The sequence below is a fragment of the Scylla paramamosain genome, chromosome 11, assembly GCF_035594125.1.
Source record: "Scylla paramamosain isolate STU-SP2022 chromosome 11, ASM3559412v1, whole genome shotgun sequence".
Classification (NCBI taxonomy): Eukaryota; Metazoa; Arthropoda; class Malacostraca; order Decapoda; family Portunidae; genus Scylla; species Scylla paramamosain.
The window spans coordinates 23,481,023-23,507,102 of NC_087161.1; the positions used below are offsets into that span (position 1 = coordinate 23,481,023).

General features: G+C 36.1%; 1 protein-coding gene across 1 annotated transcript in view; it reads left to right on the top strand.

The window, feature by feature from the left end:
* The window catches only part of LOC135105085 (SEC14-like protein 1), a 154,590-nt gene extending 129,660 nt beyond the window's left edge, over nt 1-24,930 (top strand). The window contains 18 exon segments of the mRNA XM_064013030.1: nt 1,227-1,376; nt 4,774-4,881; nt 4,884-4,907; nt 6,759-6,887; nt 7,106-7,364; nt 8,246-8,338; nt 9,858-9,973; nt 10,424-10,613; nt 11,109-11,197; nt 11,676-11,834; nt 12,678-12,790; nt 13,084-13,189; nt 15,825-15,956; nt 16,253-16,394; nt 16,560-16,696; nt 19,508-19,582; nt 21,683-21,840; nt 24,234-24,930. Of these exon segments, the coding sequence (XP_063869100.1) occupies nt 1,227-1,376; nt 4,774-4,881; nt 4,884-4,907; nt 6,759-6,887; nt 7,106-7,364; nt 8,246-8,338; nt 9,858-9,973; nt 10,424-10,613; nt 11,109-11,197; nt 11,676-11,834; nt 12,678-12,790; nt 13,084-13,189; nt 15,825-15,956; nt 16,253-16,394; nt 16,560-16,696; nt 19,508-19,582; nt 21,683-21,840; nt 24,234-24,330 (2,277 nt within the window). The 3' untranslated portion in view covers nt 24,331-24,930.
* Nucleotides 24,931-26,080: the final 1,150 nt, after the last annotated feature.

The window sequence follows — 26,080 nt, forward strand, 5'->3', positions numbered from 1 at the left end:
TCATTTATTCATTCACCAATATTATATCTTATCAATTTTATTCAGTTGTTTAATTTTTTAGAGCGTGTGTTTATGGAGGAAGAGGAGGCAGCCGATGTCCTTGACCTTGTATATGCATCTTATCTATTCATTTAATTTATCTCTATATCTCACTTATCAATTGGTTACTATATTCATAATCACTTCTGCCCTTTTGAAACTGTAGGTGTTTTCAGTTTAAATTTCTTTCATCGTCTTTTTCGTATTCCTTTGAACCATTTTAGATATGTTTAGCCTGCAAACACTGTAATGAATATTTTTTTTTTGTAATTAGGTCTTAGAATATTACGTTGTCTCTACGGCTCTAGTCTTAACGTACATAATTAATAATGCGTACCAGCGACAGCCATTATCATCACAACAACAAAACCTTATCTTCTTAGGGGCAAAAAAATTAATAACATCTTTAAACGTGAGAGAGAAACGTCATTTTCTTGTTATTATTCCTCCTTCTCTTCCTCCCACTCCTCTTCCTCCTCTTGAAGGGAAATGACTGGACGCCTCCGTAGTCTAGAAATTGAGTTTCCTCCTCCGCTGTTATTGTATTTGTTTTCCCTGCGGTCCTTCAATACATAATTCAGATGGACGGAGATGGAATGATGGGTTGTTGAATGGCTTGATGCCTGGGTGACTGTAGGGGATGGTTTTTTTTTTTTTTTTTTCTATTTATTATTTCCCGGGGTTTTAGGTGATATTTTTTTTTTCTAATTTTAGTCGATAATGATGAAAACAAATAAGTGCGTGTACAGATGAGTAAGTGGCGGATAATTAAGTGCTGCAAAAAAAGTAATAGTATTCTCAGTAATAGGTAATAATAAGCAATTATAAGAATTGAGTTGAGTAAATGTTGTAAAATTTTCAAGATACAAAATACCTCATTTTCATTTGTATTCCTTCCCTACCCTTCCTTTCCCTTACCTTACCTTACCTTACCCTTTACCTTTCCCTTTCCCGTTCCCTTTCCCTTCCATTCCCCTTCCCTTTCCCTTCCCTTCCCTTCCCTTCCCTTCCCTTCCCTCCTCTCTTCTCCCCTTCCTTCCCTCTCCCTTCCCCACCCCTTCTCTCCCTCCCCTCCTATCACTTCCCATCCCCACCAAACAATAAAAAAATCAACAACCACATACATAGGTAAGCCACAAATAGCCAAGCACAACAAGAATAACAAGCCTTCTTCTTCCCTCCTGCAGGCGTACGTGAGGCGCTTCCCGAAGTGCGACATGATCCCCATAATGGCCGGCACAGACGTCCTGAAGGAGACCACCTCCAAGGACGGGGCCGTCAACCAGATATCCCGCCGCTGCAGGTTACACGTGGAGGCGCCCTACCTGTTGAAGAAGGTAAGAACATCGGAATTAATTAGACAAATCGCTCCACCAACTAAGGCCTTTATTCTGAAACATTTTGCTCTCTTTTTCTTTCTTTCTCTCTCATGTCGACTATTTTCAAAGGCCACGGAGATGATTAGCTAGGTTCTGAAGAGTGTTTCTCGTGTTAATAATGGAGAAATCTTGTTAATCTGTCGGCAGAAGCTTAAAAACAACCCTTTAAAAATCCGTGTCACTTCAAGTAAGGCTCTTTGAATGTAGTGGAGGTGAGGAGCATAAGTATTTCAGAATATGGTCCTATTTTCGAAGGCCGAAGAGATGACTGGCTGGGTTCTGAAGAGTGTTTCTCCCACCAGTGATGTAGAAACCTTGTTAATCTATCACCAGAATCATAAAAACACCCTTAAAAACCCATGCCACTTCAACCAGAGCATTTTGAATGTAGTGAAGGTGTGATGCAGAAGTGTTTCAGTATACGGTCCCAAGAACGGCTATGCACCACTACTACCCACAAGATCGAGAAAGGGCCCTCAATATGTCAGCCCTTCCTGTGTCTGGGTCTAGTGAGGTTCCCCGTCTTGTGGCTGGGAGATTAGAGGCTGGAAGTACTGGTGTAGTGGGTGGGTAGATGGGGCACGGTAAGTCAGGAAGGGAGAATTAGATGGAAGGTAGATGGAGGGCAAGGTGGAAAAGGGAAAGTGCGGGTGGGTAGGTAGATGGACGAGGGGTGGAAGGTTAGTTAAGTGGATGGATGGATGAACGGAAGGAGAGAGGGAAAGTTTGTTTGTTTTGTGTTTTGTTTTCGGTGAGGTGTGTGTTGTGAATTTTCTGATAAGTTATGAGTTGCATTCTCTCTCTCTCTCTCTCTCCCTCTCTCTCTCTCTCTCTCTCTCTCTCTCTCTCTCTCTCTCTCTCTCCTCTCTCTCTCTCTCTCTCTCTCTCCTTCTCTTTCCATTGTGCCAGGGTCATTCAGGCCGCTATGGGCCGCCTCGCACCAAGGGCAATTGCCGCTAAAAGTAGGCAATCTGGCATTCATTCGAGTCAAGGTCAACCCGCTACTAGTCCATTCCGCCAGCATGTGTGTCTGTGTGTCTGCCTAGGCTGGCGCGCGGCCCTTACCACTTCACCACTTCACTTCACCAGGTCATGCAGCGTTCACCTCTTCTTACATTCTCACTTGCCTTGACTCCTCCACCCACTCACCTCTGTTCACTTCCTCCTCCCCTCCGGCCCTCCTCCTCCTCCTCCTCATCCGTCGCTTGCTTCTTTCTCTCTTTACTCTCTCCTCCCACTCCCTCCCACTACTCCTCTTACAAGCTCTTTGGGTTCATGCAGCCCACTTTAATTAAGCGAGATTAAAATTTCAAGTGGCGCCGCTCAGGCAGGGCTCATATATACACTTCCTGCTCTTGTTTCGAGTGTGCATCTGCTTCTTTGTCCCAAAAGCTGCATTTAAATTTGTGCTTAGATCTGCTACTAGAAAGGACGATTCTCTCTCTCTCTCTCTCTCTCTCTCTCTCTCTCTCTCTCTCTTCTCTCTCTCTCTCTCTCTCTCTCTCTCTCTCTCTCTCTCTCTCTCTCTCTCTCAAACTTGGGGTAATTAGTTCTTATTTTCCTGACATCCTTTGTTTTCTATCTTTTGTCTCCCAGAACGAAGAGATGAAACTATAAAGACTTCGATGTCTCACAGATTTTTGCACATGAATACGTTTTGAAATAGTGTCAGCTGGCTGTTGTTGTCGCCATTGTAAATAACGCTGGTCTGTAATATCTTTGTTACACTGCCTTCATTGTTATCTTATCTTCTTTTCTTCATGTACTCCTCTTCTTCTTCATCCTTCTCTTCCGCTTCGTTTCTATCCATCTCTTGCTGTTTTCCCTTCATTTCTCAATCATAATCATCCTTTCTCTTTTTTTTTTTTTTTTTCTTGCCTTTGTTCCTCTCTCCTCCCATCTGTCATCTCCATCAATTTCCCTCTCTCATTCCCCTCCTCCGCCTCCTTCTTGTACATGCCCCTTTCGTTCCTCATCTCCCTTTTCTGATCTCAATCCTTCCTCCTTTTCATCTCCACTCATATTGTTCCTTTTTCTCTCCATCTCCCTTCATTTCCTCCGTTCCAATCCTCCCTCCTCCTCCTCCTCCTCCTCCTCCTCCTCCTCCTCCTCCTCCTCCTCCTCCTCCTCCTCCTCCTCCTCCTCCTCCTCTGTCGAACCCCCCCTCGCTCGTGTCGTCGCCTCGCAAAAGAAACACAAAATCGGTATAGTTCTCATAATCCCTTAAGAGTCTTGAGCCCTTTGTGTTGTAACTGTTGGTGTGGAAGGAGAAGAGCACTGCTGAGAGAGAGAGAGAGAGAGAGAGAGAGAGAGAGAGAGAGAGAGAGAGAGAGAGAGAGAGAGAGAGAGAGAGAGGAGAGAGAGAGAGAGAGAGAGAGAGAGTAACCTTCTACACGTACTTCTGTTGTTTTATATTTTCTCTCCGTCTCAAGTCCTCAAACCTGACTGTCCAGTATGAAAAAAATAAATAAATAAATAAAAAATTATATATATATATATATATATATATATATATATATATATATATATATATATATATATATATATATATATATATATATATATATATATATATATATATATATATATATATATATATATATATATCGTTCATACTCAGTAGATCAAATCGAGTGGACTTACTATTACTCTTGAGAGACACCGTGCCATTGTATTTGTGACGTTTTGTTCTCCTACTGTTATTCGGAGTTTTATCCCTGCGTTTTTATTTGTCTTTTTATTGGACATTCTTTTCTTTATTTTATTTCCAGTGAGTAGTGTAGTGAGGGATTCTAAAATAACTACGTGCGTGGCTTTTTCTTTTTTATATAAAGTAATGTCTTTGTTGTGGTGGACAAGGGGATGGGGAGGGAGGGAGGGAAGGGAGGGAGGGGAAAGGAAAGGGACGCATTGCTCTGCTTTTGATTGAGAAACACAGACCCAAAGCCGATGTTCCAATCCTTGACCATGCAGGCAAATCATCATTACTAAGGTTTCAGATCCTGTTTGTTTATAAGGCTTCAGAGCTTTGTTTTGTTACTGTGGAGGTTGGCAAGGTCAGCGTATTTGTTTTATTTATTATAAAGTCATGATAATAGACTCGCATGTAGCCAGTGGTGTAAGAATGAGAATAATAAGGATGTTGATGATAATGGACGTTCACGAGTTTAGGTAAAAGTAGTATTATAGAAGTAGTAGTAGTAGTAGTAGTAGTAGTAGTAACAAGAAGAATGAGAATAATTAAGATAAGAATTACAGTAATATACTCGTAATAGATGAGAGAGAGAGAGAGAGAGAGAGAGAGAGAGAGAGAAGAGAGAGAGAGAGAGAACAACTAACCCGCTGTTCATTGCAGATCATGGGGGTGGAGTTCATTCACTTCATCCAGACTAACACCCTGGATAGACGCAACAGAACGCTCAAGATCGACGCCTACAACGAGAGTTTTCTCCTCCAGGGTGGGTAATCAAGGAACACTGCACATACTCGGTAAGTCACCACAAAGATCTAGTCCTTCGGTGGCTAATTACGGTTGTTAGTCACCATTACCGTCATTTACCACGTTTAGGTCTGATGGCTTCTTGCAGCTTCCTTTATTTTCTTATGTTGGATACAAAGTTATTATTTTTACTAGCTTTTATTCTATGGTTCCTTTTTTACATTTTCCTTCTATATTGATTCCTTGATCCCATGTTTTCATTATACTTTTTTTAATTTTTTTTTATTTTGATTCATTGGTCCCATTATTTTCCCACCATCATTCCTTTCTTTCCCTTTTCTCCCTTCCAAAAAAAAAAAATTAATATTTCATTGGTGAATGTATAAATAAGAGAGAATAAGCACATCATATTTTATTGGTAACTAACTAATTAGACATTTGTGCAGATTTGTAGATAGATAGATAGATAAATAGATACAGACAGACAGACAGACATAGATAGATGACTGGCAGATAAAGCTAATGTTGCATTTCTGTTGGACTTAAATATATTATGAATATGAATCACAAATGCCAAAAGATATTTTCCAATTTCCATTAAGAAATTAAGAAAGCAATCATCCATTAAAAGCTTATCAGAAAGACAGAAAAGGAAAGAAGAGGAAAAAGAAGCAGAAAAATGTTAAATGAAAAAAAAAGTCCCAGAATAATGAAAAGAAGGAAGAAATAAAAGTATAAGAAGCAGATAAACTCTAAAATAAAGGAAAAGAAGAACAAATAAAAACATAAGCAGAAAACACCGGGATCAAGGAAGAAAAGAAAAACGAAAATGTTAGAAAAAGCATCCAAATTAAAGAAAGAAAAAAAAGGGAAAAAAAGGAGAAAACTGAAAGAAATCACAATCTGGTTCCTGAAATGAGAGATTCAATTATACCCACAAACAACCTGACTCTGCTGAATCACTAATGAGCCAACAATCAATTATTCAAAGTCTTGAGCATAATTATCCTGCCCTCCTCCTTGCTGTTGCTGCCACCGATCCTTGAGACTACCTTAGACTCTCTCTCTCTCTCTCTCTCTCTCTCCTCTCTCTCTCTCTCATCTCTCTCTCTCTCTCTCTCTCTCTCTCTCTCTCTCTCCTCTCTCTCTCTCTCTCTCTCTCCTCTCTCTCTCTCTCTCTCTCTCTCTCTCTCTCTCTCTCCTCTCTCTCTCTCTCCTCTCTCTCCTCTCTCTCTCTCTCTCTCTCTCTCTCATGATAGTTTTAGGTTTTCTGTAGTAATGATTGGTGAAAATAATACCTGAAGAATGAGAATGTTTCAGAAATAATCATTAAGGAAAAATTAAAGAAACAAGAGCACAAAAAGGGTTAGGAAAGCTAAGTAGCATAACATCATATACAAATGTAAATAAAGGAAGCATGTGAAAATAAGAAATGTAACGATGAGAGCTGTCAGAAATAGAAGAAATGAGTAAATAAAATGAAGAAAGGGAGAGAATGAGAAAAATGTGGAAAGCTGAATAGTATAAAAGAAAGCAACTGTGTTTATGAAATTAACAAATCACACAAATTAAAGAAATAATGAGTAAAAAAAGCAGAGACATATTTCATAGGCCTGTAGGGAAGGATGATGATGAGATCCTTAGGACATATATAAAATGATGAATAGTTAGTATAGAGATGCAAAAAGAAAAAGGTAACTTTCATATCCAGTAAATCCTTCTGTAACAGGTAGTGGTATAAGTAGCAGAAGACTAAGGAAATACAACCTAATGAATAACAGTGGTAAAGATAAAATCATGTCTTAGACAGTGTCACAACCCTCCTCCCATGTAGTCCCATTGTTGTGGCACCTTGAATCATTCACACAGTCAGTCTGTTAACCTTCTTCCACACCTGTCAGGTTCATCCAGAGAACAGTGAATGGACATGCTTTGAGCAGACTGCCAGCCTTGATATCAAATCTTTCTTTGGGTTTGAGAGCACAGTGGAGAAGATCGCCATGAAGCAATACTCCCAGAACATCTCAAAGGTGGGTACCTCAAGCAGAATATGTCCATAATGATGATAAGGCTTTGTAAAACAATGCATAATTTATTCTTTGATATTAGTAATTTATGTACATTACATTCAGAAAATGGAGGGCAGTAGTACTGCTGCAGTATGCATTTGTTTTAATTTTTAACATGTTATTTTACACCATAAAAGAGAAGTTTTGGGATATGCTAACAAGCTGTCAAATACTCACAGGGCAAAGAAATAATTGAGCACTTCATAACGGAACTGAAGAAGGAAGGAGTTACACATATCCCAAGGTGGGTGGAGCCACAACCAGAGCAGACCGAGGATGAAGAGAACAGCAAGGTGGAGAGTGAAGTCGAGAGCAGCTCTGAGGAGACTGAAAAGCGTGACCGCACTAGCAGCACGCCATCCACAGGCTCCCGGGAACTCCAGCTTGGGGCATCTGCCACCAACATCCTCAGCATGGATGCTGTCACCCTCAATGACGGTGAGTGTAGCAAGGCACTGATGCTGTTGTTGCTTCACACTGGCACAGCGTTTCCTTCTCCGAAATATGAGTCTGTTGTCCATACTGTTTTGTCTCTTGCTCACTGTTCCTCTCAGAGTGTCTTAAGCTCTTGAAAGTAAAATATAGATTTTTTATATTTTTTTGTTATTGTTATTATTGTTATTATTATTATTATTTTCTTTTTTTCGAGTTTAATAATTTCTTTTGATTAAAATCTGGCAAGAAAAATAAACCCAAAGACTTATTAAATACACTGTTACTGAACTATGAACTACATAGTAAAAAGTAAACCCATTTTGCATTTCTTGATTAATGCATTTGAACATTTTTATGTATAGAGTTTTGTTCAAATCAAATCAGTTTCATTTTCAAGATGAAAAACAGAAATGAACTATTAATTAAGAAGATATTGTCAGTTGATATTACTGATTTATTTATCTTTTATTATTGTAATTATTATTATTATTATTATTATTATTATTATTATTATTATTATTATTATTATTATTATTATTATTGTTTAATACAAAACATTCAAAAAATTTTCATTCATATTTCCCAGAGAAGTAGAGTACAGATTTACTTTCCAAGAAATGCATTTGTAAATATTATATATAAATCAGAGAAACATTAGAGAAGGACCTTCTAGAGGTTTCCTTCACAACACTTCACTTTCGATGCCATCTTGACAGGAACTGCTTCCCTGAAGAAAGCTCTGTTTTCCAAATGTACAGAATACAGTTTTGACCATCATGCTCCTGCTCACCTCCATCATGTATCACCACAAGGCACACTTCACCATGAGTTGTGCTACCCACTTTAGAATTTTCAGGTGCTCATGTTTCTTGGCTAAATTTCAGGTGGTGATATGTTGGCCAACAACAATGAGTACAATAAGAGGTGTCACGATAGCCTGGTGGCCGAGGAGGTGGATAATGGCCGCATTGACAGGGGTATTTGATGAACGAATATTGTCATTTAGCAAAGGCTTGTGACACAGTAAAATGGCAAATTATAGTAATCACTTTGTGGTACAGATTTAGCCCAACCCAATAGACACTTGTAATCTTAAATGCTCTATACTTTAAGCTACAATATCTATTATAGCCCAGATATTGGTGCAGTTTAAAGTATAGAGAGAAGCTGTATGCCCAGCACCCACCCAGTAATAAGCACTGAGGTAACAGCTTCAGTAGAATTGCCTCCAGTTTACTCCAATTGGTGCTGCAAACATTTCCCTGAACCATCTTATTAGCATTATGATATCAGCTACATTACTCATTCATAAAATCTTATAATAACAGAGTAACTAAATTTTTCTTTATTTGTGCTGAGCTAATTTTATAAACATAATTTAAGTGCCCTGTTTTGCTGACCATGCTCACCACTACCTATCATTGGCTTCTTGTGACCCAAGACTTAACCCGCTGCTTCCCATCATGATAGTCCCTGTACCTCACGAGACGACCTGTAGGCTGATGGAGGCTTGACTCTTTGGACGTGATGTGTCTGCATACTGATTGCCTTTTGTAGTATTTTGTATGATTTGTGCTGATAACTTTGATTATCCCCCCAAAAAAAAGATGCTACACAGGCCCATGTCATGTTGTGGTTTGTCAAAACTGTCAAGCTTGAATGATTACTGAGAAAAGATAAATTTACATCAAATCTAACATGTGTGACATGAAAATATTACATAAGATATGTTAATTAATTCAAATTAACACATGCACGCATTTTGTCCAACATGTAATACAAACATGATCAACTCATTGATTCCTAACTAACATATAATTGCTTAGCTTATTAACTTTTATGTGAGCTTTTGTCATGTTTCAGCCTCACTCCCTCACTCCCTCAACACCACACACTAACATGCAGCTCTCATCCCACTCTTACAGTATTGCCATTGCTGCTCTGAGACATATTAAATGCTTCTCTACTCTCTAAATTCTTTGGTGTAGGAGTCTTTCTGTGAATTGGCACCTTGTGGAAAAAAATTGTAAAAAATGAAGAATGGCAAAAATCTTCATAATCTTTTTAATGTGATGTCTTCTTTTGGTACAAGTGTAACTTGTGAAAGTCTTCTTTTGGTATAAGTGTAACTTGTGAAAGTCTTCTTTTGGTACAAGTGTAACTTGTGAAAGTCTTATAAGCATATGCACCATTGCTCCTTTCCTTTCATGTTGTTACATTACATTTATGACCACCGGCCATGAAGCTTTGTGCCTTGGGAGAGGTTAAGCTTTGGGTACACTTAACAAGGATATGATACATGCCATGTTTTAAACACTTGCGTACAAAGGACATACTACAATGTACATGATGGAACATGTTACAGGGGAGAACATGCATTGTACCTGAAAGAAATGTTATACTGAATATTTTGAAATTACTGAATAAATTGTATTGGTGTTATGTATACAAAAAATGCATATTTTTTATGGGATGTCAATACTTTTATTCATGCAGAAAACAACAAGTTGGATGCTGACTACATTAAGAGATGTTTAGGAGACCTGACGCCATTGCAAGAATCTAGGTTGATACAGCTGAAAAAGTGGGTTGCTGAACTTCAGAAAGGAAAGGTAAGACTGGATGATTTATAAGAAATACCCAGCTTGTTAAAATTCAAAGCCATAGAATAAGAAATGTGAAATAATTTATCAAAATGTATTTATATTAATTTTTGTGAGAGGATTTTTTTTAGTTGTTAAATAATAATGTACATACACTCTCTGTTACATTCTACCTACTAGAATAGAAATGCTATGGAACTGTTGATGAAAATTATAAAGGAAAAACTTTTCCTAATATTTGTAGACTTGTAAGTCTAATTTCAAATAAATATGAACTAGGTTATGTGTACAGAGCAATACTTTGTGGGAATTTGTCCTTATCTTCTCACCAGTTGCTTCACCCATTAATGGAATAAAAAAATAATTATACTTGCACTTTCAAATGAAAGATCACAGTATTTGCACACTGAAGACAGCCTGAAGTATGCACTCAAACACACTGCTGCCATCCTTTTGCAGGTCCCCAGTGACACGTGTTTGCTGAGGTTCCTTCGGGCACGAGACTTCAATATTGAGAAGGCACGAGAAATGCTGAGTCACTCACTCATCTGGCGCAAGAAGAACCAGGTGGACAAGATGATGAACGAGTATCAAGTGCCATCAGTGATTCAGGAATACTTCCCTGGAGGATGGCACCACCACGACAAGGGTGAGTACCAACCATTGGGGTGGGGACAAATGGTAGCCTGGAGATGAGGCTGAGGACTGATCACTTCATGTGTAAAATTATCATAAGCTATTCTTAGTTCTACATATTATTTATTTATAAATTGTTGTGTTCATGAATGAAAATATAATAATAAGTAAATGAATAAACAGAAATATCAAAATACATTAAATGGAAAAATTCAAGAACTAAGATTAATCCAAATTTATAGATGCAATATATATATATATATATATATATATGTATATATATATATATATATATATATATATATATATATATATATATATATATATATATATATATATATATATATATATATATATATATATATTATATATATATATATATATTTTATTTTTTTATTTTTTTTTTTTTTTTATGAAAATAAAAACTGTAAATTGCTATTCACTCATAGTAGCAGCATGAACAGCAGCAGCATCAGGGAGAAGTAATCCTTTCTTATGTTGTCCTCAGAGTGTCGGCCGCTGTACTTGTTACGTCTCGGCCAGATGGACGTGAAGGGCCTTGTAAAAAGTGTTGGGGAAGAAGGACTCCTGAAGCATGTAAGTGCACCACCACCACACTCATAATTATCACCATCTGTAGAGAAGTGTATTTGAATGTAGTCAAGCACCATAGGTTGTATAAGTTACATATTAAAATTATATTACTAATAAACTTGTTGTGGTCAACCTTCAGTGCAGATTTCTCATGGTTTTTGATAGCAGGGGAAAGAAATATTATTTGTGCTGGCTATCATATTACATTAAACAATATGTATGCATTTTATTAACTAAATGTGGTGGCTGTCTTATATTCCTATCTAAATTCTGAGATTACATGATTTTTATTAAATTTAACATGCTGTCTTAAAATCAGTGAGCTATTTGTGGTGTCTAGCATAATTATCAGTCTAAAAGTATCTTGATTGTACAATTTTTAGTTAGTATGGATTAATTTAATAGAAGAAGCCATGCAGTTTTCAAGGGTTAAAAGTATAAGCATTTGAATCCATACCATAAATCTTCCCCTTGCACCTAGACCCTGCATATCTGTGAGGAGGGCCTGCGACTGACAGAGGAGGCGACCTTAACCTATGGGCGGCCCATCACCACCTGGACGCTGCTGGTGGACCTGGAGGGTCTCAACATGCGCCATCTGTGGAGACCGGGCATTCGCACACTGCTCAAGATCATCGAGGTAGGCAGGTGTGAATGTTTTGATAACTCATAAAGAGAAATGTCAGAAAGATTAGTAATGCTTTACTCATCAAGAACAATCTCTCTCTCTCTCTCTCTCTCTCTCTCTCTCTCTCTCTCTCTCTCTCTCTCTCTCTCTCTCTCTCTCTCTCTCTCTCTCTCTCTCTCTCTCTCTCTCTCTCTCTCTCTCTCTCTCTCTCTCTCTCTCTCTCTCTCTCTCTCTCTCTCTCTCTCTCTCTCTCTCTCTCTCTCTCTCTCTCTCTCTCTCTCTCTCTCTCTCTCTCTCTCTCTCTCTCTCTCTCTCTCTCTCTCTCTCTCTCTCTGTCTGTCTCTCTCTCTCTCTCTCTCTCTCTCTCTCTCTCTCTCTCTCTCTCTCTCTCTCTCTCTCTCTCTCTCTCTCTCTCTCTCTCTCTCTCTCTCTCTCTCTCTCTCTCTCTCTCTCTCTCTCTCTCTCTCTTTCTCTCATTTTATGTAAGAAAATATGGGAGCAAAAGCACAGATGGAGATGCAGGGTTAAATGGGTCGTCATAAGAAATACACAAAGGAAGACATGATGAAAACATAAGATCCAAAGAGTGTATAATATCATGGAAAGGTATAAAAGGGAGCTTTTTTTGCTATAACTTCTCTTCTGGAAGGTAAGGAAATTTAATACTATCAGCACTCTAAATTACATTATAGCAAATTTCAGTGATGTTGCATTCTGCTGTAATGTATCTGATTAATGTATCATCCACATCATAGTTATCATTATTATTACCATGAAGCAGTCAGAAGAGAGAACATGATGCCACACAGATATTCATGTAGTGTCTCCATCATTTCCTTTACTTTCCCCCAACAGATTGTGGAAGCCAACTACCCTGAGACCATGAGCTGTGTCCTCATCATCCGAGCACCAAGAGTGTTCCCCATCCTGTGGACGCTCGTCTCCACCTTCATTGATGAAACCACAAGGTGGGCACATGCACAGGAAGACAGTGGTCATGCTTATACAATATTATGACTGTGTGGTCAAAGATTGATGACCTTTATATGTACTTGTACATAGGTAACTTATTCATACAATGTGTACATGTTGATCTCTGTAAAAATTAAGCCATAAACATTTTCATTATGCAAGACAACCTGCTGATAGGAAAGGAAAGTATTCAGTCAATGGGAGTTTTGATAAAGGTTAATTATTAGTTGTAGTGTAAATTATTGTTTTATAAGGAATGAATTATTAAAATTAAGATGTTTCTCTGCAGATCAAAGTTCTTATTCTATGGTGGGAATGACTACCAAGGACCTGGTGGCTTAATAGACTACATGCCCAAGGAGAACATTCCTCACATCCTTGGAGGAGAGTGCAAGGTAAGGCACAGCTCAGGTTTGCATTCCAGGTAATAATTATATCATATTGCTATTGTTTATCACTTCTCCATTCACATTATGGTAGAAATGCTCATAAAATCATTGTAGAGCTCACTTAAAGTAGTGTTTGGGAAGAAAATAACTGTTTAAAGATGAATATATATACTGATAACATAACATTGCTATATTAATTAAATTGGATGTCATAATCATTAAGCAGTTAATTAAATACATATATAAGTAATCAATTTTTTACATAAAGTACAATAATTTTGAGATTTGTAAAATGGCATGACATTTTTCTCATTCAATTTTTGTGTATTTTTCCCTGCTCCATACTGCAGTTCTGTTACAGTAAACGTATCTTTTCTGCTATCTGCCTAAGAATCTGTTGGCTTAAGCAGGAATTTGTTGTTACAGCAAATTGCATCTATTTTCTTTCTCCTCTCTGGATTCATCTTGTCTTGTCTTTCCTTCTCTGTTTTGGTTGGTTGGCGTTTTTGGCCCCAGCTGGACACTCAGTCTGTCCTGGGTCCCGTCCCCGAGGCCTTGTACACTGTCACGCTCCTGCACGAGCTGGAGTGTAGCGTAAGAGAACTGCCTGAATTTTGGAATCTGATAAGTGTTGACCTCTAGATCTAGTCTTGAAAACACCTTTGGCCATAACTAAGGATTCCGTGTTTATTTATTTATTTATTTTTATTTATTTATTTTTTTTTTTTTCTTCTGTACCAGTTTATCTTTTCAACTTATGGCAGAAAATATCTCCATAGTTTTAGTTGAATTATTACAAATGTTATGGAGAAAATTTTTTGCCATAATGAGAAAGTGCAACTGGCTGTCTAATGAACAATGTGAACTGAAGGCTTGTTCTCATTTGCAAAAATAATTTGTTCAGACTCTTTACCTATAGGGCATTCCAAGCTCTTACTTATCAATTTACATATAATCATGGTGGACTCAAGATATCTAGGTTTCAACCATTTTGTGCATAGTTGAGATATAACACAAAGCAATTCATTGGCAGGATCCAGGATGAGGCATATTTGATAAATGAAGAGGAAAATTATTACTATTTTCCTTGCATTCATTCAGATTGTAGGTATTGCTAATGTTTTGTCAAATTGCCTCAGAAAAGGACCATCTTGCACATTGGCTGTTTGTTATCAACACACATTGAACTGTGTCTGTGCTATTCAATCATAGTTTAGCTTATTTCCTCACTCATAACCTCATTAATGAGACAGACACATTTGTATTGTGTGATGTTAAGTATTGTACAAGACTAACAATTTCACTGCAATACATATCTAGGTTGCCACGCAGCTTTGCCCATCTGATGTGTGTCATATTTATATCACACAGAAGATACCTTGAGTGTTAACATTAACTGCGACCATTGAGGGTTACAATTAGGGGCAACTTGATGAGATAACCCAGTAAAACCAGTGAGTGTGAGGAACTGTGTTGGGTGTAGTAAGAAAGCATCCAGCTACCTCATGTAAGCTTGCTTCATAAGGGACAGCGCTAAGGTTCATTACAAAAAAGTTGGCCATTTTCATACGTCTGAATTAAACAAATACAAAGTTTAGTGATTTGTGTGATAATGCAATTCATTTTTTGGTGCAGCTACACAACTGTGACTGTTTCCACTCTCTGCCCCAGCTGGTACATCACCTCAGGCAACCTCAGGCACTTACAACCATTGCATTGCCAGTCCCTTCTTCACGTCCTATTTCAATCTGTTTCCTCTTATATAAACTTCCGTTAATATGGGCAGCATCCAAGATGGCCAGGACTTCCTCATTAGCCACCAGGCTATTTTGTTAATTACTTGTGGCTGTTTTATATTTATAGGGAATCTTAATGTAATAATTATTATTATGTAATTAACATTCTGCAGCATTAATATGTACTTGAGTTTCAATTATTTTATTATTTTATTTGTATTATTTGTATTAATTTTGAATTGATTTAAGACTGCATGTCTTGAGTAGTATACACAAAGTATTGACTGCTTTTTCAATCTTCACCTTACTCACTTTAACATTTATGTGTGCATCTGTTTATTAAGTTGTCAAAAAAAGAAAAAATGAATATCCCTGATTCCTGTTTCCTCATGAAACTTTATTTTTGTTTTTTTATTGGCAAGATGTCTTTAACCAGTTTATTTCTCATATTGATATTTTTTGGTCAGTTTTATTCCGACAGCATTTCCTGAAACAACTTCACTCCATGACTTTTATTGTGTTAATGGAAATGTTTTGATCATGATTCACTTTAAATAACAACCAAGTCAGAGAACATTTTACTGTTATATCTTATAGAGTTATAATTCTATCCTGTACCTGTATGAGTCAGTGAAAAGCCTGCTGTATATTGAAGGCTTTTGAGTGCACAGGATTCATTGTGCTATGTCACTTTACCTCTGTGTACTTGTGTAAATCTAACTTTCAGACTTCATATTGTATTTCTCATTTACAGTCAGGTCACTGAACCTTGGAGTGATCAAAACTTTATTATATTTGACTTTTCTGACATTATTTTTTTTATGCTGTGCTGTCTCTCATGTCTTAGATCTCTGCACTATCTTGAATCCATGTCAGAAGCTGAGCATGTGTTTTGTGTTGCGCAGACTGTGGTGCATGAGGCCGGCCTGGTGCCCAAGAGCATGTATCTGCCGGGAGAAGAGATGGATGCAGCCCGTCAGCACCTTCCCATGTCTGACCAGTCAATTTATCGTTCTGTCTCATTGGGAAGGGGTCAGGTAGGTGCTTCAGCTTCTTTTAATTTTCTACAAATGCAGTGCTTAATGTTACTCTGTATCTTTATTGTTTGTTCATTCTTTTATACTGAGTCTCCATTATGCAGATATGTAGATAGTCTTATTTACATTATGCATTACTCTTTGCTTTTTCCATTACATGCTGGCAAGTATGTAAATCAATAGATAGATAATCAAATAAATATTCTCATTTTTTGTATAATTTTCCAGACCATAAGTTAATTGGTCCATGTTGCATAATGCTTATTCTATCAGATCTGACAAAACTTTCATCACAGGTGCATGAGATGGTGCTGCTCATAGAGGAGGCAGGATCAGTCATCTGCTGGGACTTTGATGTCATGAAGAATGATGTCTCCTTCTCTGTCCTGAGAACCAAAGTGCCCATCACCCATCGCCCTGAGCCTCAGTCTCCCACTGGTGAGGTGCCTTGCTGCTCAGTCCCCACAGTGCTGGTGGTGGGGAACACACGACAAAAACATGATGAAAATCAGTCAGATTTAACATAATTTTCTAACTTTCAAAATACCTCCTGGCATAACTGGCATTGCTTTGGAAGGTGCAGATGATGTTCATTCTTTGCAGGAGCCATGGGGATGATTGATGCTGTGATGGGCAGTGATGACCTGCATCGCTCTGTCATAGAGAAAGGCTGGCGGGAAGGTCATGAATATTTCCGTGTTGAACCACAGCTGATCTGCCATGATGGAGAAAGCATCCAGGTTGGTGTGCTTCAAGGGGAGAGTTTGTTGTGGGGAGGGATTACATGTGTGTTGGATTTTAAGTCCTATTTCAGTGCATTTATGCCACCCTCTGAATGGTCATAACAAGGGAAATAATCATTGAGATAACACCCAAAGGCTCACCTTCACAAAAACATCATAAATTTCTGAAAAGTGCAAGATGGCATAAATGATATGAAGAGGATTAATATAAAACAGCAACTGCCAGAATATATCATGGCAGAAATCTTACATAGTTATGTAGTGCCCAAATATTATCAGAACATGAATACTACAGCACATAGATGCACAGAAGAAGCTAATTGGAGTATATAAGTCCATAAATTTAGAGGCCAGCATCTCAGTTCCTTTCATAAAAAGTTCAAGCACTCACATTTATGCGGGTAAGTACATTCATCTCACAGTGAGTGGGGTCGTGGCCTCATTCTCAGCCAAGCTAGAAATCTCTCATTAGAGTCTTTGTGGGTTATTTGTCACAAACTGTTTTGTGCTTGTAGAAAACTGATTTTGATTATAAGAAGTAGACTCTTTTCTGAAATCTGTCTGTTTCTGTGCTGTTTTGCATTATATTTAAGGGCCTTGTAGATACTTTTTTGCAGCCCATTCTTGATTGTCCTTTACACATTACTGCTCAATTACTACTCCAGGGTTTCCTTATTACTTGTAGAATTGTCTGTATGTGAACCAGACCCTCCAGCTTCTCAGCACTTTTATGTGAGCCTTTTCCTGGCGAGTTGGTGTTGATAGTGTCAGTCACAGAACAAGACTAAGGCATGTCCGTAAAGCAGGAATGGATCACATGAAATGGAAAAATGGCTATGTGCACTTGGTTGTCAGAATTTATTTCACAATAATGAAAGGGTTGGCAGATATAACACTGAATTAGTTACTGTCCAAAATAGAAATATCCTGGAGTTAACAGTATTGAAACAAAAACAAACTATCCATCTGTAGTTTTAGTTCACAACAACATTGAATTATTTAACAGTCATATTTTCTAACTATCTATCTTCCTATAAACCTGTAGGGATATAGCCAAGATATTGTGGCCTACCTCCTTGTAGGAATAAAAATACAGTGGAAGGGATTCTCAGTCAGTCCCTTTGCTCCTCCCCCCTCAATCATCTTCCACACTGTGCAAGGAATACAGTGACAGTATTCCTCCAGCCCCAGAATGTGTGACCAGGCTGCCCCTCCACCTACCTTAGGGACATTGTTCTTGTTTATGTTGATTAAAAATAAAACAAATACACACTGAAACTTATTAGTAACTCATGGGAATATTCCATGAGTAAATTACATGCATGCTTAGTTGACTGAAGAACATTTACATGATAAGTGCAGACTCAGTGCCTTCTCCATATTTTGCCTGACGGATACAAAAAAAAAAAAAAAACATTACCAAGGTACATACAAATCACATTTACATTTTACTCAGGACACCACTCTTTGAAGTATCATCAATGCAACAATTCAACAAACCCCAGATGCATTTGTCCCAGACATATGTACTGCACAAAACATAAACAACACAGTTGTTCCCTAAACAAAAAGACATAGACAACAGAAACAGGCTCTTAGGTCTCAACTTCTGATGTGTAGCCATTGTTGATTTCTTGTCGACTGCAGGTTTCCCAGAAAATGGTCCTTAGAACAGTTATGCAAGTAACATTTGACAGCATGCATGGCTACATGTGGACTAGTTTTCTTGCCAACATGAAAAAAAAAAAATAATAAATAAAGAATTCTGTAACCAAAGTGCACAAGTCTTAGCCATTGCAGTTATATCTGACAATTTAGTTATTTCCTCTAACTACCACTCTAAACCTCCTGATGAGACTCATCACTTTACCAAGGCAGACACCATCAGTTCTATGACAGACATCACATCTACATCTTTTGTCTGAAAACTTTCACATCCTCACCATCACTAAATACCCTCTAAGTGGAGCATCTTGCAGGAATCAGTTGCTCAAGATACATAATATTTATTTACCTATTTATTGTATTATAGAATTGCATGAACATTTGATGAAAATTATCATCCCATTTACTATACTTCATTGTAGTGTAAGGGCATAATATGCAATACTAACTTCCTTGTGAGCAACAGAATTTTTTTTTAGAGATGTGGGCAACATGAAACATATGACTGAGCATGCTTGTGAGACAGGACTCAAGGAGGACCCTTCCTCTCATTTACTACTCATGTACAGTGGACCCTCAATGTTATTTCACCACACAGTCAAACACCAAACCATCCTGAAATGAACAAATGACTAGTTTACTACAATATGTGAATTTTGTGACATTGCTGGAAGCTACTCAAACATTCAAAACAATCTCAGCCAAAATGACATACTCATATTAGGTATCCCTTACTATTTCTCACCTACATCTGTTGAAAAAATTTCCTAGGAATTATCATGATTTTTTAGCATTACAACACTTAATACATAATTTGTTTTTGATGTACATTTTATTTATGAAGAAGTCATTCCTAGTAGTGTTTTCACTCTGTAATACATTATTTGTTTTCTTGAGGAATTAAATCTTGAGAAACCTGCTCATATATGTAGAATTTGATTTTGTATGCTCAATTGTATATAAAACTATCTTTTCCTCATTGTGAATTGAGGGTCTGTTGTACCTAATGCTTCTTACCTTCTAGCTTAAAGACTCATCATGTAAATGTCTTGCTTGGCTACTTATAGTTTGATTTTGCCTGATATCCTGTCTCTCTTCACGGTGTCTTCCTTGTTTTGCATTTTTCCCCTTACCTCCTCCAAGTATCATGAGAGAGATGGCCACGAACCCAGCCGTGTGGACCCGCATCCTGTCTATCGTGAAGGAGAGAGCATCCAGGTTAGATTTTAAATCCACATCTCTATCAGGACTTTAATTTATTTACCAGAAAATTTGTTTGATGTGAATTACATTGCCAGTAATTATTTTTTTGTCTTAATAAAATTATGGAGCAAAAGAATTATTGAGGCAAGCATTATTATACATAGTTTTCTTTGCATTTATGAAGCCAGAATAAAATGAATAACTTTTCTTGATTAATTTCACATTGATGTCTACATTTTATGAGAAAGTTAATTTTCATTTATTTACAAATTTGTAAAGTAGTTTAGCATGGAAGTTTATTATGAGTCCAAGTGTCATGCCTGTGAACCTGAAGGTGAGCGAGGGCTTGCATCTCTCTGATAGATAGCTGAGTCTGCACCAAAGCATGATGCAGCATATCATGCATTTGATTTTAGTCTGATAGATTTTCTGCTCGTAGCAATGCTTGGAAATGTGTCTAGTGTTTTCTGTCTGCTTTCCTTCTTATGATTTCCTTTTTTTTTTTTTTTTTTTTTTTTTTTTTTTTTTTACTAACATATTTTTATAGAAGAATGTCTGCAGCCTTTTCTACACTGCTTCCTTGATTTTTTTAAATGACCTGCAAAGTTATAATATAAACATTAGTTCGTATTTTCACTTTTATTGTGCTTCATATTTTGAAATATTCACCATTTCCATTTCTCAGATTTTCTTTCTGGAAACGAGAAAATGTACTTTTAAGTATATGAACAAAAAGTATCCTATGAGATGTCATGGCATTTTCTTGGTTTTTATTTGTAATCTGCAAGATTTTTGCCAGCTATAATGACTTCAAGCTGCTTAAAATTAATGTTATAGTTAAACCATTTAACAAAAAAACAAAATACAGTTGGGTAGAATCAAGACCATGATATTCAAACACACAAACTGAGTTGAGCTGTCAGACACAAAATGTTAATGTTAAGAACAATAGTTTTATTGCCAAATATTTGAATAATGGAACAATAAAAAGTATAATGCAATAATGATAAAACTTAGACATGTTGAGAATTGAAAATTATTTGAAACCATGAAAAAAATGTTGCATTAATATTTGAACTTCCATCTTTGTGTTATGCAGGAAATTAAATCACTGACTGGGACAGAGATGAGTAAGTTGTTGATAGCTCAGTGTGAACTTTTTTGTCAGATCACAATTACACTATTTGCAACAAGTCACTTCCTTGGAATATATATATATATATATATATATATATATATATATATATATATATATATATATATATATATATATATATATATATATATATATATATATATATATATATATATATATATATATTTTTTTTTTTTTTTTTTTTTTTTTTTTTTTTTTTTTTTTTTTTTTTTTTTTTCCAGATTAAAAGTCAATAAAGCATATAGACTTTTTCTCATTTGTATTTGTAGATTTTTTCTTAATCTTTGTAAGCTCTTAATGAATGAAGATATGTAAATAAAGACATTTGCAAAATTCAACTTGCCATTGAGACTTCCAAGCTTTCTATGAACCTAAAAGCATTCAATTATCATACAACAAAAAGATAATTCCCAGTAAGTACATTAAGAAAGTAAACTAAAGTGGATCTTTATTTACCAGTTTCTTTAAAAAAAAAAAAAATCAGGAGCCTGGACTGATATATTGAATATAAAAGGCCAATAGGTCAACATAGTGATTTTAAAGATAATCATTGTGCAAACAAAAAAAAATTATGATGCTATGCCAGAACTTACAACTCAGGTTCCTGGTGTTATATTCATTCCCCAGTGTATCACTTTCCATGCCTTCTTGCCAGCCCTTTCAAGTGTATGTTTATAGAATTATTTACATTTAACCATGAATGAAAATATTGCAAATCCATATTTTTTTCTAAGTTATTACAAAAAATTAAGAAAAATACAAGCATAGTGAATCAGCTCAATCCTATTGCACACACACACACACACACACACACACACACACACACACACACACACACACACACACACACACACACACACACACACACACACACACACACACACACACACACACTATTATATTAATCTCATCCCTTATCACTAGTTAAAGTAAATTTTTCTTTAATTCTCCTACATTAGGGTTCCCACGTGACCTCCCACATGGGCACCTACATCCTGCAGTGGCGCTATTACGAGTCCACACAGCACACTTCCCCCCTGGACATCATCGACTCCATCACTGCTCCCAAGGCCAAGATCATGTATTACTATGAGACACTCAAGTCAGCTGATTACAGGTGAGAATTAAAAAGAGACGGTAGCATTAATACCAATCCCTCAACCTTTATGCGGTTGCTGTAGCACCAACTTTAGCCTGTGCATGCTGTCACTAACTTTACCACTGTTTCATCAACTATGTCTTAGTAACTCTGCTACCTGAAGACATATGAATAAAGTAGCACTATTACTTACACATCCTCACCCATATTCTCATCTTGTTTTAAAACATGAGCAAAGTACAATGTATTTCTACAAAAAAGTCTTACTTGATTATGTAATATCAGTGTAGATAATCTGATATATTAATGGTTTTGGTAGTATTAAAATAGATTTGCCACACAGTTTAAAACAAGATAGGAATACATAGGCTAGTCAGGAAATGAGAGCATCAGTGACTGTGTTATTTTGGCTTAAAGGGTTTTGTCAGTTGTCTTGCTATTATTGGTGAGGGCTTGCTTAGTTATCACTGCTGACTCTACCAAGGATTCAAGTCTCCTCAGGAATCATATTTGTTCATTGTAAATAACTGGATAGATCAGTTTCACTTCTAGGTCAATTATTACTCATAATGATCTGGGCAAGCAAGAACTATGACCAGAATTTGTGGGCTTCCATTTGAATGGTTGCTCAACCACACACTTGCACACACTGAGGACACCTGACACTGTGCAGGGAAGGAGATGTGGAGTTTGGTGGTCCAGCATCACTGCTTCCTGCCACAGATATAGAGGACACCACAGCAGACACCAAACAACTCAGCAGATGACACAGTAATGTCTAATAATGTTAGGTAAAATTTCATCTCTAATAACTCATAATAAAGCTGTGTCTGAAAGAATGTAATCAAATTAATATTAGCTGCACACAAGCTTCTGCTTGATGAGTTGGGCTCAGTACCAGGATGTGTGGGATGTAAATGAAGCTCACATCCCTCTGCCTATCAGTCTTTCTATCCTCATGTCTATTTCTTGAGATTTTTCAAGACAGTGGTTGTGGATAAAGTCTCTATATTTCCTTCTGTCCTTGCACAGTATCCTTGCACACTTAGCTCAGTGAACTTCTTCCACTCATTTGTAACTCTTGCTATACTAGTAATCTCTGCTCCACCCTGTGCAATACTCTGCTGTGCTGATATGTTTCATTGAGTCTATGAAGGGGTTTGTTGAATGAGTGGCTGTTGATTATGTGAATGTGTTATGTGGAATCAGTGGAAGGATCTATTGGATGATTTGCTGATATGTGCCTTGTTGGTTTGCTTCTTGGTGTTAGTGATAGGTGTGTTGGATTGCTGGGTACTGGCACCAAATGTAGCTCAATTATAAGGGAAGTCCAGGTCATTATTCTGTTGAAATGGCTTGGTAGCCTTGCTTTTGGAAGTCAAGCAGTGGTTCTATACTTGATAAAGCTTTACACTTGCTTATTTGTATGAGAGGAGGTACCTTTCATATTATTCTAATCTTATTCTCAGAACTGTTTCTTGTTTATAAAAATCAGATAATTTTGTCATAGATTTACCCCACGACAAAATTCATGTTACTCTTAATTACCATATAATTTTCTGATATCCACATTGTAGAATGCTGTGTTTGTGCATTTTTTATACATTTTAGTTATTTATTTATGCTTTTCTCATCCAGAATATATATTTGACATGCATTATAATTCAGCCACACAATATGGTAGTTAACATATTTAGCTCATAACTAAGAGTATGAGGTTTAGTTTTTTGGTCAGGTAAAGCCAATTTTATTTATTAATTTTCATAATTTTATTTATTTATTTTTTTTTATGTATTTATATATTTTATTTTACTTCTTTCTTTATTTATTTATTTATTTCTACTTTTATTTTATTTTTTATTTATTTTTATTTTATTTTTTATTTATATTTATTTATTTATTTCATTTATTTATTTATTTATTTTATTTTATTTTATTTAAATTTATTTTTATTTTATTTATGTTTCATTTTATTTATTTATTTTATTTATTTATTTATTCATTTATTTATTTTTATTTATTTATTTATTTTTATTTTTATTTATTTATTTATTTATTTATTTTATTTATTTATTTATTTTTTTTTTTTTCCCCTTTGATACTGCATCCTATGTTCATTTAGCATAGAATAGGTTTGGGATGTATGTTGAATATTCATCTCAACCCAGTAGGAGTGGAAGACTGGCAATCCACTCCCCTTGCAAGTGTATATGTAATTCTCCTGAAATGAAAGTGTGTAGGGAATTTAGTGAGTTTAACCCGTTGCTATAAGAAACTAGGAATAACTCATGATTTAAATCACAAAAAAATATTGGTAAAAATTGAAGTATAAAAAATGCATGTTGCATTGTTAGCAAACATTTTTCATTAGTTCTAGGGTACCATTAATTAACATGATTCTTTTATTTCAGGGGCTCAATGACCAGCCTTCAGTCATGCCAGAGTGGCTTTTCTTCCCTGTCCTCCAACACAAACAAATCTGCAAATTCCTCGTGTCCGTCTCGCTGACCTTAAGTTCTTGTGGCAAATTCTTGCCAGAACACTTCATCCCCACAAACACTCAGAAGTCCTTGAATTGTTGCTAGATGAGTAAATTCCATGAAAATGTTGGGATTATGCAGGACACTGTGTTACTTGGTGTCCAGGTAGATCAGGAAGTTTAGTTGTTAAGTGGCCGTGGTGCCCAGTGCCTGTGGTGTGTGCTGCACCTGTTTACCTGCGGGGAAAATGTCCCACTGTTTAGTATGTATATCTAAGTATTCAATAGTTGCCTATCTCATGTGATTTTTTTCATTGTGAAACTTCTGGTGATTTCATATACTGAAGATCTTCATGGTACTGTTTTCCTGGGAATTTGAATATTCTTCTTCAAAACAATTGTGAAATTAATGACTCATTGCACTCTGGTATAATGATTCTCTTGGACATGGTACTATTATTTTAACAAATATTAAAGTGACTTGTGCTTCTTTTCCAAAAGTGTCATTATATTATGTGTGGATCAGTTTTTATCATGCACTTGACAGTGAACCAACCAGAAGCATTTCCAGACACTTAATGGACTTGAAAGAATTTATTAAAAAAAAATCTGAGTCTTTATTATATCTAATATATATATATATATATATATATATATATATATATATATATATATATATATATATATATATATATATATATATATATATATATATATATATATATATATATATAAGAGGAAAGGATTAGTTTTTTTTTTTTTTCATTTAAAGACTTTAATATATATATATATATATATATATATATATATATATATATATATATATATATATATATATATATATATATATATATATATATATATATATATATATATATATATATATATATATATTGAAAATTTTAATGTTTATACTTGAAAACGGTTCAAGTACCCGTGTGTCAGTCGGGAAACATACCGGTGGTTGGCTCTTGGCAAGGGAGTGGGGATGAGCTATGGTGCTTTGTACTGTGAATACATATCTCTTATGCAGCAGCTGCTATGTGCATGTTTCCTGGATCAGGAATTATGCACATTATGTTCTCATTTAAAAGATGATGATATATATCCTTCATATAATTTTAGAAATACAAAGAATTATTTATGATACTACATGTTTAGAAAGATTCCCTCCGTACACCTCTCAGCATACCTCTACTGAGCTTTTTTGTACATTTAAAGGTACAAGCATAATTTAATAACTATGTATTGTTTCAATAATGGCTGAAGACTTGTTTGCTATGGTCTTTCTGCCTTGGCATTTTGTTCTCTGAGAGCTGAAACTTCTGGCAATGATATTTGCTCAATATGATGGTACAATAAAATTGGAACAAATAACAGTAGTGAGGAAAGAGGTAGAGAAGACTATAGGTGACAATATACATCAATCTGTATCATACACTGAAGGTAAAATGGATGTTTGCCTTCTAATTTACCTCTTACACTAATGCAACAACTGTTATTTTGGCACCTGGAAATATCAAACTAAGCTGATTTGTATCCATTTTTGCCTAAATTGTGTTGAATATGTTGAAGAGTCCACAATCAGAATGAAGGAGACATCCATGAATTATTGGAGGACCTGTTTTGTGAGCCGTGGAATTCTCCACTTAGCCGAGGTGTTGCTGGAGGAACCTCTGAAAGTCTTCCATGCAGAGCATGTGACTCACGGCACCAGTGTACTGCTCCATGCACCCAGATTTGTACAGGCATCAAATGTTATGCATCAATAAATCAGAG